Source organism: Syngnathoides biaculeatus, chromosome 4 (assembly GCF_019802595.1).
Source record: "Syngnathoides biaculeatus isolate LvHL_M chromosome 4, ASM1980259v1, whole genome shotgun sequence".
Taxonomy (NCBI): Eukaryota; Metazoa; Chordata; class Actinopteri; order Syngnathiformes; family Syngnathidae; genus Syngnathoides; species Syngnathoides biaculeatus.
Window position 1 is genome coordinate 17,372,401 of NC_084643.1, and position 15,347 is coordinate 17,387,747.

Here is a 15,347-nt window from a genome sequence, read left to right on the forward strand (position 1 = left end):
CCTTAAAATGGGAAATGCTTTCCAAAGGTGAATCTATCAATCACCATCAGGAAAAAGGAGTTTTGTTTTCTTCTGCCACTGTTTAATCTCGCATTGTCCACGCACTTAGAAATCAAACTGGAGTTAGCATGTTCGGACACATTTTGGCTAAGGATGAAGAGTTCTTTTCTTCTCTGCCCTTTTCTTGTCTCTCTCGTTACAGCCAGAAGGGAAAGTGGATAGAGGAGAGATGGTACACCACCACAACAGTATACCTGAATCTACTCGGCCACTCAGTTGCTTTAGGAGAGAGCAATAAGTCCCAGCTGAGCTGGTGCTCCCCGCTGCCCTGGCTCTCTACCTGGGAGCTGCTGACCTAGGGCCTTTCCGCAGCCTCTGCCAGAAGCACATAGGCTCAGGTGTGAGGGAACTAGCCAACAAGACAGACAATGGAGCTCTGTCATCACAGCAGGTCGTCGTAGTCCAGCATTTTTGAGTGCTGGCGGCTTTTCCACAGACGGAACAAGCGGAAGTTAAAGTACATCTCAATCATCTCTTTACCTAGTGAGGAGGAGGAAAAGAAGGCAGAACATATCCTGATTACAAAATTGTCCATGAGTTTTGAGAAGCCGACTTATCACTATTGGGTTGTGCTCGCAGTGTAGAATGTACAAACGAAAAGTACTGTGGAAAGGGAAGAGGCTTAAAAAACACAAATGGGATAATGACATTCTAGTGGGAAAATAGTTGTCAGGAAAAAGACTGGTGAGAGGTGCACATTTTGCAGCAGAGTTCACACCTGTGTTTGCTCATACTCCCTAATGCACTTTCCTCATCAGTAAAAAGACTTGCTCACACTGACTAATGTCACTGATTAAAATCCATCAGTTGGGATAATGAGGCAAATCAATAGTCTGTATTTATTCTCTTAAAGTGGACATGCTTTTGGATATTTGAGTGCTTTGTTATTATTTTGTCCATGATGTGCCTGCAAACTCATTTTCTATACCATCTTACCATCATACCAGTGTATACTTTACTTAATTTAACTTAACACATCTTTTGTTCTCTGCCTACTTCTGAAATGAAACACAATGCGAGTGACCTCTCCTGCATTACTGCCCTATTGTTGCTTAAGGTGAACTAAATGTAAGATGTTAAACTTTGCTGTTCTATTTCAGATATGCGTACAGTATCTTCCAAATGAGTTGTTGTTCACTTAAATTTATAGAATAAGATTTACTTTAATATACATAGACTCTTTCCAAAACATTACAATATCACAATATCATTGAAAACTTTGTTTTCATAATTCCATTCAAAAAGTTAAACTATCATAGCCTATAGATTCAGGGACCCCAATTTTTACAATTTGAAGTATCTCTCAGTTTTTTTTTTTTGTTTTTTTTTTCTGGGGGGGGGCCTTCCAGATCATAAGACCTACAAAATCAGGAATTCAAAAAATTACAATACTGTGAAGAAATCAGCTCAAATATTGCAGGCCATAAATGTTTTAAACTGAGTGTCTCACAAATCATCGACTTAACTTAAAGAACCCTAGGTTTCCCCAGGTGTTATTAAATAGCTTCAGGTTCAATTTTCTCAGCTGTGTTCAACATGGGGAAGACTGAAGACTTGACAACTGTCCAGAAAACCACCATTGATACCCTCCATAGCCACAAAGGTTCATACCTAAGGAAGCTGGCTGTTTAGAGTGCTACGTATGTCCAAGGATGTCAATGGAAAGTCTAGTGGAAGGACAACATGTGGCAGAAGATGTCCAACAAAAAGAGATGAAAGTGGGCATCAACGAAATATCAAACAAAAGATTTACGAATCAAGAAAGAGTGGACAGAGTCGGGAGTGACAGCTTCAAAAACCACCACATTGGAGATGCATTTGGGAGATGCGCTAGATCTGTCGGGTAAAGCCACTTCTGAGTCTGACCCAATGTCGGAAGTGTTTCAATTGCGCCAAGGATAAGCTAGACTGGACAGTCGGCCAGTGGTCCAAGGTCCTCTTTTCCGATAAATGTAATGTGTGCCTTTTATTCTTGAATGAAGGTACCAAGGTTGGATGGAAGACTGGTGAAGAACAGAACTTTAGGTGCTTTATTTGTAAATGTCCACAGTCAGGTGTCATTTGAGGTGCAATGACCAGTTAAGGTGTTGGTAAATGCTGCTTTCTTAAATCCAAGGTAGCCGAAACAGTCTTCCAGAATGTTTTAGAGGACTGCATGATTCCTTCTCATGAGTCTCTATATAGAGATCCAGGTTTCAATTCCACCAGCAAAACCTGGTTTGATCACAGTGCTTGGCTGTTGAGCCAACTTGCTGGAACTAAACCCCATTGAGAATTTATGGAGCCACGAGCTGATTGGCTCAATGCCATGGCGCATCGAGACCGTGATTAAAGCAAAGAGATGGAGCCACTCAGATTTTTTTCAATACAAATACCAATATTTAAATAAATGATGCCCTGGTTTTACACAAACTTGCATTCATTAACTATAAATGGGGGGAAAAAAAAAAGAAAGCGATTCAGCTCCGCCGTACACAAAGCGTGTTGTGGCCACACGTTAAACTTCGGTGAACTTCTAGGTGACAGATGTTTTTTTTTTTTTTTTTTTTTTTAATATCCATTGTTCTCAAATGGTCCAATGTATATTTAAAAAAAGAAAATAAACCGCCATACACGGAAGCGCGTTGCGGCCACACGTTGACCTTCGGTAAACCTCTGTGTGACTAATGGTTTATTTTCTTTTTTTCAATACGCACTGGACTCATTTGAGAACAATGTATATTAGAAAAAAAAAAAATTTCGGGGAGAGGTTTACCGAAGATTAACGTGTGGCCGCAACACACTTTGTGTACCTTGGAGACAACTCCCTGTCATTTTTTTTAACGCATTGTTCTCAAATGAGCCAACTTGGCACTATAAATACTTGTTGGGAATTTGAGATTAAGAAGAATATTTCCTACCTGAAGTGAAGTGATCGCTACACAGTCGTGTGTATTTGGTTTGGCACCATCCATCACGTTTAATTGCCGAAATCCATCAATCTTTTTTTGCCTTTTCATCTGGTATTCCAGAGAATGATCTCTTTGAATATCTGTCTCGTTTGTTGTAACAACCAACAGCACAACAAGTCTCGGGCATTGTGTGTCATGATCCTGCCGCTTCAACACGGGCTGTGCGGGTGCCCGCGCGGCTGCGCTAATTGGGAGGCACACACCTGCGCCTCATGCGGGCTGATCATCCCCTGTATACATAGGACCCGGTGACGACTGGTCCTCCGCCAGTTCGTTGAGCTTTATGTCCCGTTCCAGCACTCTCGTATCCCTGATTGAACCTGTGTGTACCGACCTTCGTCCGTTCTCTGACCAACCCTGTAAGCCTGACTCCTTGACACTTCTGCCTGCGTTGATTGTTTCCCCGTGTACCGACTCCTGCCTGTCCGCTCATCTGTTCTCTTCGCCCGACGTCACAACTACCGCTGCTGCACCGGACTGCCTGCTCGATCCCCGACCTCTGCACACAATAAACATGTCTCTTCTTGAACTACCTTGCGTCTTCCGAGTTCCTGCATTTGGGTCCTACTCTCGTTTCCGATGGGACGTGACATTGTGAATATTCTGCTCCGGTTCAATGTCCCCGACACTGTCGAGCAGCTCTATTTGACCGGCAATATGGCGCCGTGAAAATGCTGACGTCACGTACACGAGCTCTATTGAAGATTAATGTAAAATTTTAAAAGTACCATATTTTTATTGATTTGACCCTAATTTCTTTCTTCTTCCATCCATCCATTAAAAACTGAGAAATAAATGGTGACTTAATAATAGTTATCTAATTTTTTGAATTCCTGATTTGGTGGGTTTTATACACTGGAACCCCAAATTATGTAAAAATAAACAAATAAATACTTGAAATTTCTAAACTATGGGACCTGAATTTATAATCTATGGTGTAATAATAATGTAAATATATATATATATATATATATATATATATATAATAAAGATATAAATAATATTTATCCATCCAGGGTCACGGGAGTGCTGCAGCCTATCCTAGCTATCATTGGGCAGGAGGCAGGGTTAGCCCTAAACTGGTTGCCAGCCAATCGCAGGTATAGAAATAATAGTATAAATCATTCAATAATATAAGTAATATAAATTTATAATCATTGAGAGTCTTTTTGAATGGAATTACAGAAATAAAATTTCCAATGAAAATATGGAAATTAGATTTCCATCATATTCTAAGGTGGTGTACAGTGATCTCACCTTGTGCAGATAATTCTAGTGGGGACTTGAATTCAACCGAAGTGGGTCTCATCAGCCTCCTCAAAGTTTGAATTAGCTGCAAGAAAACAAAACAGAAGAAAAATGCCTTTTGATATAAAAATAGAATATACTGTATCGTGATCACTCCAAGATGGAATCGAATGCTTGTTATAGAAAAGATCCCCGCACAAGTTGTCTTAAACCAGCGTGCACCGCCGATGTAAAGGTTAAAAGTCTAGCTTAGTCATACTATTTTCATTTTATTGAGAGAGCTCATCTTTAGTAACTCCTGTTGTATAGCAGGCCCATACCCATACACTAAATACCGTACTGTATTTCATGACCTAACCTAATTCTCGACACTGACTCCCCCCAGCATGGTTTTCTGACCTTCACCAGTTTTGATCATGTTATTCTGACTGATTTTTACCTGAATATTCATCCTCTCTCTCTGACTTCTCCTTTGATACACATTTGGCCACTTTTACTGGACCACCGCATGGTGGCAAACAGAGGCTCCCAAGTAAAGGTCCTGTCTCATTGTCATGTCATTCTGCACCTGTTTCCGTGTCATGGGGTTTCCAACCTGTAGCCAGGTTGCCTTGTTTCACATCTGTTTTGTCATCATGTAATTAGATCCTTGTATCTCCATATCTTTGCCCTGTTCTCATGAAATCCCCTCGTTTCATTTGCTTGGTCTCCTGGCAGTTCTCCTAAACTAATCCTGACCTGATCAAGCGCATCATGTGTGGCATTCCAGAGGTCATCCAGATTACCACTACCTCTTATGGTAGTTTTAGTCGCTGTTGAGAAAGACCTTAACATGTGCCCACCCTGTTATGGGGGGTTATTATTTTGCATATTGGGATGTCAAGAACCAGTCCCTTAGGGAGTTCGGTGTTATATCATGCATTGTTGGTGACTTTTCTGTGATATATATATATATATATATATATATATATATATATTTTTTTTTATTTATTTTTTTTTTTTAATTTATTTTCTGTTTTACTTCTTTTTCACATGGATTTAATTTCTTTTGAAAATTAAAAAAAAGAGAGTTTGGGCAATTAAAAAATGGGCGACCAAGACGCATGGTCCTGGGTTGAACAGTGGTCCGTTATCAAGTTTCTGGTTGCTGAAGGATGCAAATGTCACATGTTTCAGTAAAAAAAAATGTCTACAAGTGGGCTAAATTGTTTAAAGGACAGTGAAGTGTTGAGGATGAAGACAGGCCTAGCAGGCCTACAAAAGTGAGAACTCATTCAGTCTGACAGAAGGGTGACAGTGGATGACAGTGCAAGGACTTTGACCTTATCTGTTGGGACAGCACACAAAATTGTCCATGATGACCTTGGCAAAGTGAAGGTCAGCTGCCAGGGTGCCAAAAATGCTTACTGCAGAGCACAAACAGCGGAGGGTTGAGTTGTCCCAGCAGTGTCTCATCAGTCGAAGGATTTTTATGCTGAAGTAATATGGAAACTTGTGCACAGATGGGAAAAGTGTGTGGCAGTGCTGGGAGACTGCGTTGAAAAATAAATACAAGTAAGCTTCTATCTTTATTAGAAGTCCTAGTATCAAAAAATCCAGCTTATTTATTGAATGACCCTCGTAGTTCCCTTTTATTTTAAGTCGGCCACAGTTCATTGTCCTTTGCCATGTGTCATGTCATCTTGCCCGTCATCGGGGGTGGGGAGTGTTTTCTTGTTACCGTGTATCTCGGTTTTAGGATTTTCTTCATTTAATATTTTTACCCTGCTACCTTGTACCTTGTTCTGCCCTCCTGTATATAAATATATTTTTGGAGTATCTCCTAAACTCATGCCTTCTTTGCTGACTCTCTTTTGCTTGGGTCCACCACCGCAAGAAGCCCTCTGGTCAAAACATGACAAGCTGACACCTGAAGATAGCTCACACTATAAATACCCAGCTGAGCTTGCAGGAACAAACACAGGCTGCAGTACTTCAATGTATCAATAATGGTGGTGCTAATATTACATACAGTATGCATTCTGAAACATGTGATTTTCCAATTAATATGTTCCAGGTAGATATAAATAATATATTATAGTCACCATAAAAAGCACAGTGATCAAAGTCAATGCGTGTGGGTAACTGTTTCCATTTAACAAATTACATTATCTGCGTTTGTCATAAAACTTCATTGTGGAAGTGATAAAATACATTTGTAATTATCATTTGTATCCCAAATGATTAGTTTCCTGTAAGATGCACATATATACTTTAAAATCCTCAATGAGTGATCTCGTGAAATAATGACATCTCAAAGTTGGAAAATTCAAGACCAAAAAAATTTTTATGAGCTTAACCTCGGCCCACCATGAAATTCAAAACACTTATTTGCTGAGTACAAAGTGATTACCATGGAGCATTTTTGTATAAATTACCTCATTACATTGTCACATCTACATTGTTTTTAAGAATTTGATGGCTGGACGGACATAAGAAAGGCCCTAATACTGTAATATACACAACATCACATAATTTGCATATTGGGACGTGTGGTGACTTAAAAGATGGTTTCAGCACTAAGAAAATTTTGAATTTTAATCAGTAAAATTTTGGAAGTTAAAACCAAATGCTTTACAGACTGGTAACAGCTAGAAGTGGGCATTTCCATGAAATGTTCAATCTATCTCATTCTGTTTCTTGGAGCCTTTGTGATCATTCCTCATAGGGTCAAGGAAGATGTTTGGAGGACTGAAGCTACCATCAGGTCAAAGCGGACCACCAGTGAGACGCTAGATAGAAGACATTTCCCAAAGAGCAGCATGTATGACAAGATTGCTGAAAGGCGCTTGTGGGGTGGACGAGACGACGATCAAATTCACCAAATTTTGCAGCCTGTCCTTCAGGAAAGGGCTCAGTAGTGCCCATACCACCTTTGTCAGAGGCATTGAAGACATACCAATACTTGTTAGTCAACCCATTTGTAGGCTGGGCCGAACCCATTTAGAACCTCTCTGACGGGTGGATGGGGGATAGGGGAAACAGGAAACAGCTTGAAGATGGCTTTGCCAGGATTAGTCAGAACCAGCTCCCTGGCAAGTACAGAGTATGGAGATACCTGTTCATGCTGTATCCAAGGGTTATGTGAACTCTGAAGATTAGTTAGGTTCTCTCATCAGTGGAAGATGACAGTCCCCTTTCTGGGAACGCATCACAATCATTTGTCATGAATTGAGCTGTGAAAGATCCCCCTAGCCAGGCTCAGCTTCCTTATCAGATCTACCGATGACAAACTACCTCATTCTCGAAATCTCTACCAATCTTTGAGTCTTGACAAGACCAGTCAACGTTCCAATGCCATCAATGCAATTCTGCAGAACATCCTGTCGAGCTCCAAGACAGCACTGTCTCAAGCCCGCTACAGGTAGTGATGAAACGTGGTGTTGAGAATGCTGGCAGAGAAGACAGAGTCATGCTGGAAGGAGGTTAACAGCAGACCCTCTGTCAACTTCCATTCTGGTTAAGCAAGGCTAGGGGAGAGAAACCACTTCGCCAGAAGGAAACACCAAGAGTCGTCTCAAACTGCAGCCAATGATTTTTGTAGAAACATTCTTCCAGTTGGATATGATCACATGGTCAAGGCCATGCAAAATCATTTTGTTGGTACTTATTATCTTGTAGGAAGGTGGGGGCTTTGAATATGCCGAAGCATTCAAAGTATGCAGACCTGACTGCAGGGAGGCTAGCTAGAAAGTCATCACAAGCCTTGTTGAAGGGGGAAGTTTGTTTTTTGTTGAGTTTTCAACTCTTTGCTTTCTCTATGACATGGGATAGAAAAAAGCAGGGTGTTGGAAACGCATAAAAGAACTGCCAGTGTTGAAAAGAGAAGGGCAGGCTTGTTGCTAAGGAGAAAGCATAGTAGTTGAGTGCAAAATAACACCCCAGCCATTAGCAGGGTGTGGGAGGGAGAGATCCCTGCAATCACTTTACCACCAGGAGATATACTGGACTTAACTGAGTGAAATGTTTATGGCTCTTGGTCTCCAGATGATGACGTGTTTACACCCAGATAGGTGTTGAGCAGGACACTTGCAAAAAGGGACGAGAGGTGTATTAGGCAGCAATGCCGAGCAAGTAGACCATCAACTTAAAAATGTTATATATAAAAAGGGATTTGAACCCGTTCCCTAGAACTGTGAGGCAGATGCTGTAACCAGTTGCTCCACCGTTCCATCACCATTCAGATAATGTTAGTATAATAATAACAAAAACCGCAATCCCTATTTTCTACTAGTATAGTGCTATGTTGTTTTGTATTACAATATGTATGTCAATCCCAAAATCCAAGCCTGAACTCCGTTATCAAACTATTAATTTAAATGCATATATGTTAGCATGAAAGTCATGTTTTACACTTGTTTTAAAAAGTCTTGCACAGCATCTGTAAGAGGATAATAAATTACAACTATTTTATTGTGTAGGCATGTGCATGTGAGGTATGTGTGAGAAGCCTGCATATGGCAAGTGTGCATTTGACTCCGTGGGGGTGGACAAGTGACAGGACAAGTACTACAAGAAGAGTTCGGAGTGTGTCAGTAAATGTGAGAACATAGAATTGTAACAAGGGTCATTAAGTCCAACTGTGAATTGAGTGGGTGTCAAGGAGTCTATTTTCCTGTCATTCCAAAGTGTAGTATATATTTGTGCTGTCGGCACCGTTAAAGTGTATGGAATGTCTTCAGTGCACCTTTTTGCTAATATTATACAGTTTTTTATGCAGAATTCGAATGCAATTTGCGTTATGAAGGAAACATTTTTATATTTAGATCATCGGCAAAAAATGATCGCACACTGCTGGATTTGCCAAAAAAAGACGAAATACAAAGCGGAAACAGCCGAGTAGAAACGCGACATCATAGCTGGTGTCAACAATGGTGAGCATTGGAATACATTGTAAGAACGACGATGGATTTTCCAACATTTCGAGGAATGAACACTATTCTGAAGGGTCCCACGAAGATGGTGAAGAATACGAGCTTTATAAAGGCGTTAATGGTTATCAATTTGAGCCAGTTCAGAGAGCACACACGTTCGAATGCAGAAGAACGTGCCGAACAAGAGGTCAGACACATGGAGGAGGATATGCCTCGTGTTGGAAACAAAGACTGGTAAGCATTTGTGAAGTTCTTGTTTGGTTTAGCTAGTCATAAACTGTTAAATAGTAAAGGCTTCGATATCCTTGCTTTAAAATTATGCAAACGCCGTGTATTTAGTTAATAAGTACATGACCATCCAGCTGTTCATTGTACAGCGCGATGGATCTGCCTGTGCATGTATGAGAAACAATCTGCAAAATGATGTGCGTCATTAATTTGCATCTACAAGGCTTGTTTATTATTGCACCAAAACCGCAGAAGATGATAACGTAGTCCACAGTCTAAGTTGGTTTCTTTTCACAAATAAGGATTTTAATGAACGAAATCCGGTTAAAATGTTGCCACGTTAATTTGAGAGCAATAGCTGGTGATATCTTGCTTCACCATAAATATAATTTTATGTGGTACTGATGCCATAACCAGACAGTACCCCTCGCACAATAGCAGGTCCACCTGTAGTGACATACGAGGCTCCGCCCCTGAAATGAGTCATTTTTCAGACACGGGAAACTAGGTCAAAGTTCGCTGACTTTAATTCATAAACTCTTATATTTTTTGGTTAAAACACTGAAAAAGGTATGCATTTTATGGTATAGTTTATGGTATAGTTGAACATATATTAGTTTGAAAGAAGATATTACAAACACTTTAACCTGCAGGGAGCCGTTGGAAATTTAGATACTGTGAGTTGCAGACAAAGAAAAGCAGGAAAGCAGCTGAGTTGGCAGAGGAAGAAGAAGCAGAGGAAGGCACAGAGCTTACAACTGAATATAGGGACTTTGAATGTTGGGACTATGACAGGAAAAGGTCAGGAGTTGGTTGACATGATTATTAGGAGAAAGGTTGCTATATTGTGCATGCAAGAGACCAGGTGGAAAGGTAGTAAGGCTCGAGGTTTCGGAGCAGGGTTTAAATTATTTTACCATGGAGTAGATGGGAAGAGAAATGGAGTAGGAGTCATTTTAAAGGAAGAGCTGGCTAAAAACGTCTTGGGGTGAAAAGAGTATCAGATAGAGTGATGAGGCTGAAATTTGAAATTGAGGGTGTTATGGATAATGTGATTAGTGGATAGGCCCCACAGGTAGGATGTGAAAGAGAGTTGAAAGAGAAATTCTGGAAGGAACTAGATGTAGTAGTTCTGAGCATCCCAGACACAGACAGAGTTGAGATTGGTGCAGATTGTAATGGACACATTGGCGAAGGAAACAGGGGCGATGAAAAAGTGATGGGTAAGTATGGCATCCAGGAAAGGAACTTTGAGGGACAGATGGTGGAGGACTTCGCAAAAGGGATGGAAATGGCAGTAATGAACACTTTTTTCCAGAAGAGGCAGGAACATATAGTGACCTACAAGAGCGGAGGAAGAAGCACGCAGGTGGATTATATTTTGTGCAGACGATGTAATCTGAAGGAGATTACTGACTGTAAAGTAGTGGTAGGGGGGAGTGTAGCTCGACAGCATAGGATGGTGGTGTGTTGGATGACTCTGGTGGTGGGTAGGAAGATTAAGAAGACAAAGGTAGAGCAGAGAACCATGTGGTCGAAGCTGAGAAAGGAAGAATCTTGTGCAGCCTTTTGGAAAGAGATGAGACAGGCTCTCGATGGACAGCAGAAGCTCCCGGAAGACTGGACTCCGACAGCCAAGGTAATCAGAGAGACAGGCAGGAGAGTACTTGGTGTGCCTTCTGGTAGGAAAGGCGAGAAGGAGACGACAAGAGTAGGTAGGGTAGAAGCACACAGGTGGATTATATTCTTTGCAGACGATGTAATCTGAAGGAGGTTACTGACTGTAAAGTAGTGGTAGGGGAGAGTGTAGCTTGTCAACACAGTATGGTGGTGTGTAGGACAACTCTGATGGTGGGTAGGAAAATTAAGAAGACCAAGGTAGAGCAGAAAGCAGGTGGTGGAAGCTGAGAATAGAAGAATGCTGTGCAGCCTTCTGGAAAGGGGAGATAGGCTCTTGATGGACAGGAAGAGCTCCCGAAAGATTGGAATACGACTGCCAAGTACTCAGAGTGGCAGGCAGAAATATGTTGCCAGGTGCCAATAGTGTGCTGAATAGATGGAAAGAATACGTGAGAGATGATAGAGAAGGAAGAGTAGAAGAGGCAAGTGTGAAGGACCACGAAGTGGAAATGATAAGCAAGGGGGAAGATCGAAAAGCACTACAAACAATGAAAAATGGAAAGGGAGTTGATCCTGATGACATACCAGTGGAAGTATGGAAGAAATTTGGAGAGGTGGTTGTAGAGTTTCTGACCAACCTATTCAACAGAATACTAGCGGGCGAGAAGATGTCTGAAGAATGGAGGAAAAGTGTGCTAGTTCCCATTTTTAAAAACAAAGGTGACTTGCAGAGCTGTGGCAAGCTTTGAGGAATAAAGTTGAGTTATGGGAAAGAGTAGTGGACGGTAGACTTAGGACAGAAGTCAGTATCTGCAAGCAACAGTATGGTTTCATACCTAGAAAGAGTACCACAGATGCATTATTTGCCTTGAGGATGCTAAATGAAAAATACAGAGAAGGTCAGAAGGAGCTACATTGTGTCTTTGTGGATCTAGAGAAAGCCTACGACAGAGCAGAGAAGTATGTGAGAATAGTATGAATAGAATAGTAATAGTAAAAGACATGTATGAGGGCAGCAGAACAGTGGTGAGGTGTGGCGTAGGCGTAACAGAAGAATTTAAGGTGAGAGTGGGATTGTATCAGGGATCAGCTCTGAACCCCTTCCTGTTCATTGTGGTAATAGATAGGCTGACAGATGTGGTTAGACTGGAATCACCTTGGATGATGATGTTCGAGGATGATATTTTGATATACAGTGAAAACAGGGAGCAGGTGGAGGAACAATTAGATGGATGGAGGAATGCACTGGAAAGGAGAGGAATGAAGATGAGCCGACGTAAAACAGAATATATGTGCATGAATGAGAGGGGTGGAGGGGGAAGAGTGAGGCTCCAGGGAGAAGAGATAGCAAGGGTGGACTACTTCAAATACTTGCAGTCAACAATACAGAGACACGGTGAGTGTTGTAAGGAAGTGAAGAAACAGGTCCCAGCGAGCTGGAACAGTTGACAGAAGGTGTCTGGTGTGTTATGTGACAGAAGAGTCTCTGCTAGGACAAGGGCAAAGTTTATAAAACAGTGGTGAGGCCGGCCATGATGTTCGGATTAGAGACGGGGACTCTGAAGAAACAACAGGAAGCAGAACTGGAAGTGGCAAAAATGAAGATGTTGACGTTATCGGTCGGAGTGGGCAGGTAGGATCGAATTAGAAATGAGCTAATTAGAGGGACAGAAAGTTGGAGGTTTTGGAGACACGGTTTGAGAGAGCAGACTTCGACGCTTTGAACAAGTCCAGAGGCAAGTGAGTATATTGGTCGAAGGGTTTTGAGAATGGGGCTGCCAGGCAAAAGAAAGGAAGGGAAGAACAAAGAAAAGTTTGATGTTGGATGTTGTGAGGGAAGACATGAGGTCAGTGGGTGTTAGAGAGGAAGATGCACGAGATGGGCTTAGATGGAAAAAAATGACACACTGTTGCGACCCCTAACAGGAAAAGCCGAAAGGAAAAAAAGAAAAGAACTATATATTTGTCTGATAGAGAATTCCTTCTATGTCATTGTTGTCCCCTGCATGTGCTATATGGCCACCTGACAGCAGGGGAAGAGCAGTAATTAGGCGTCCAATGTGCTGAAAAAGTCATCATTTAGCACTGTATACTCACTTATTTAAAAAAATATATTCAGAGTTAATTATTTTCAAAAACATATATACCTCGAGGATCTAAACAGCTCAAGTCAACAGCTTGCCTCCTGATTAATGTTGTTCACAATATCTGGCATTCAACACGGGCGTACAACACTGTTTGCCCTTGCATTTATTCTTAGTGAGCTTGGTCAATATGCATGCATGAATTTTACAAGGGCTGAGTACCTTTTCTCCATTTGCACTGCCCAGCACATAGCAGCCCATGATGTGGATGAGGTTGGGCTCAGGGTTTAACTTACTCATCAGCCTACCCAGCTGCCGCCAGAACCTGCATACAGAAGAGAGGTTACAAAAATCACCAACAATGGGGTGTAAGCAGCAGAGGAAATAAGAAAATAAATATTGAGAAGCAGAGGAAAAAGGAAAAATGCTTCAATGACAAGGTGAATGCATAACAGGTTGAAACTCAAGGTTGTAGACGAAAGATGCAGTTAGTACTGTAGATTATCAATGCTGTACTGACCCACAACCAAAAAACATTTTTAAACTATTCTTTCACATCTGAACAAATTTAACACTACTCAAATGATTGGTGGATAGAATGGGATGGAAATTTGTCCTTAATTCTTCACTGAATAAATAGTTTGATCTAGAAATGTTACTAACTTACTGGTTCATATCTTCCTCCTTTTCCACTTTGGCAAAGGTGGCCACTTTATTCTTCAATAAATACAGATGACCTGGTCCTCCCTGCAGAAACATTCATTTCAAAGTTCATGGCAGAAAGCTCAACCAATGACTTTAATGCAACCAAAAGAGTAGTTTGGAAACAAATATCTGTTTTGGTGCCATTCACAAGTTTTGAGAGTGGAAACACACATGAAACACAGAACAAGTGTATATTGTTTGAAACTGAGCTTCTTGCAAATCTATTATATGCCACGGTAATATTTTTTCTCAAGGCCAAAAAGATGTTTCTTGAATGTAGTGTGAGTAAAGTGTTGAGTTTACAAAATCAGTACTTTTAAGAGTTTTACCCAAGTGGATATTTAATATTTTTTTTTGAGATGGCAAAAATAACTGAAATGTGAAAATGTAATAATTTCAAAGTTAAGAATATAGTGGAATAAATTAGCAACACAGTGAAAAGTATTGAGTAGGACGTGTATCTGTCAAAAGTCAATAGTGTGCAGTATACTTGGGTATAAGAGAAAATAAAAAAAAACTTTCCCTTTTTATAAATGTATGCTGCTATCAAGAGGGAATGAAAAAGCTGTACACTCTCAGTCCAATATTCCCCCGCTCCCCTAGAGATTATGAAAAAAATGTATACTTTTGTTCTAGTATGCTACCTAGAGGTTATGATAAAGGTGTAGCCTATACTTTAATTCAAATATGACACAGCTATATATGATTCCCTACTGTTTGCACAATTGTGCTCATAAGTTTACATACCCAGGCAAAATTTGTGAAATATTGTTTGTTTTTTAAATATGACTGAACAACAAGCATCATTCATTTCTTTCTGGTTATGTTTTGTTAAATGATAATGCATTTCTGAAATGCTTGACAGTTTAATTTGAATCTCATTAATAAAATAAAATGTGTTTTGCCTGATTCTTCATGTTTTATCGAAAGAATTATCCCCATCATAGAAATTCAGCCTGGGTAATCAAAATATGTGCACAACTGTATGTTTTCTCATTAACTCAATAAAAGTAGGGCAGTGATCTTCAAAATGAGCAAATAAATAAGAAAGTTTCATATGTTCTCATATTCTCATAATTACAGAAGTTTGACAACAATGTATTCCAGCCAATTAAGACTTTATCCAGTTGCAATTGATTCAATGCCCTGAGGAGAATGAAATGATCTGGATGAATGAGAATATTCACAGGCATATTAGGATAAGAAGTTAGCTGCAGATGCCCTGTACTCCTTGTCCAAAATAAGCAGCTATTGTATGATAAGTGATAACCTAATAGTATTACATTATTCCTAAAATACTGGCCATTTTGTCACTCACTTGGCAGAAGATAAGCATGTTCCATATTTTACAGCCTTTTCTGTAGGCAGTCAGCTTCTTCTTGATCTCCTCTGAGTGCCATTGTGTGGAAGAGAGAGACAAAGTGAGAAAAGTGTCATTTTTCACCACTTCAATCGACGATACACATATGATGTCTGTCCCTTGACAGTCTCATGTCAAATGATGAATCATCACAGCGCCTCACTAACAGGACATATGC

General features: G+C 40.5%; 1 protein-coding gene across 2 annotated transcripts in view; it reads right to left on the reverse strand.

Annotated features, from left to right (window-relative positions):
- Positions 1 to 401: 401 nt before the first annotated feature.
- nsmfb (NMDA receptor synaptonuclear signaling and neuronal migration factor b) overlaps positions 402 to 15,347 on the reverse strand; it is a 56,224-nt gene continuing 41,278 nt past the window's right edge. For both annotated transcript variants that reach the window (XM_061816560.1, XM_061816559.1), the window contains 5 exons: positions 15,128 to 15,198; positions 13,772 to 13,851; positions 13,327 to 13,429; positions 4,269 to 4,344; positions 402 to 540 (listed from right to left, as the gene is read on the reverse strand). In XM_061816560.1, coding sequence (XP_061672544.1) covers positions 443 to 540; positions 4,269 to 4,344; positions 13,327 to 13,429; positions 13,772 to 13,851; positions 15,128 to 15,198 — 428 coding nt within the window. In that variant the 3' untranslated portion in view covers positions 402 to 442. The remainder of the gene's footprint in view (positions 541 to 4,268; positions 4,345 to 13,326; positions 13,430 to 13,771; positions 13,852 to 15,127; positions 15,199 to 15,347) is intronic.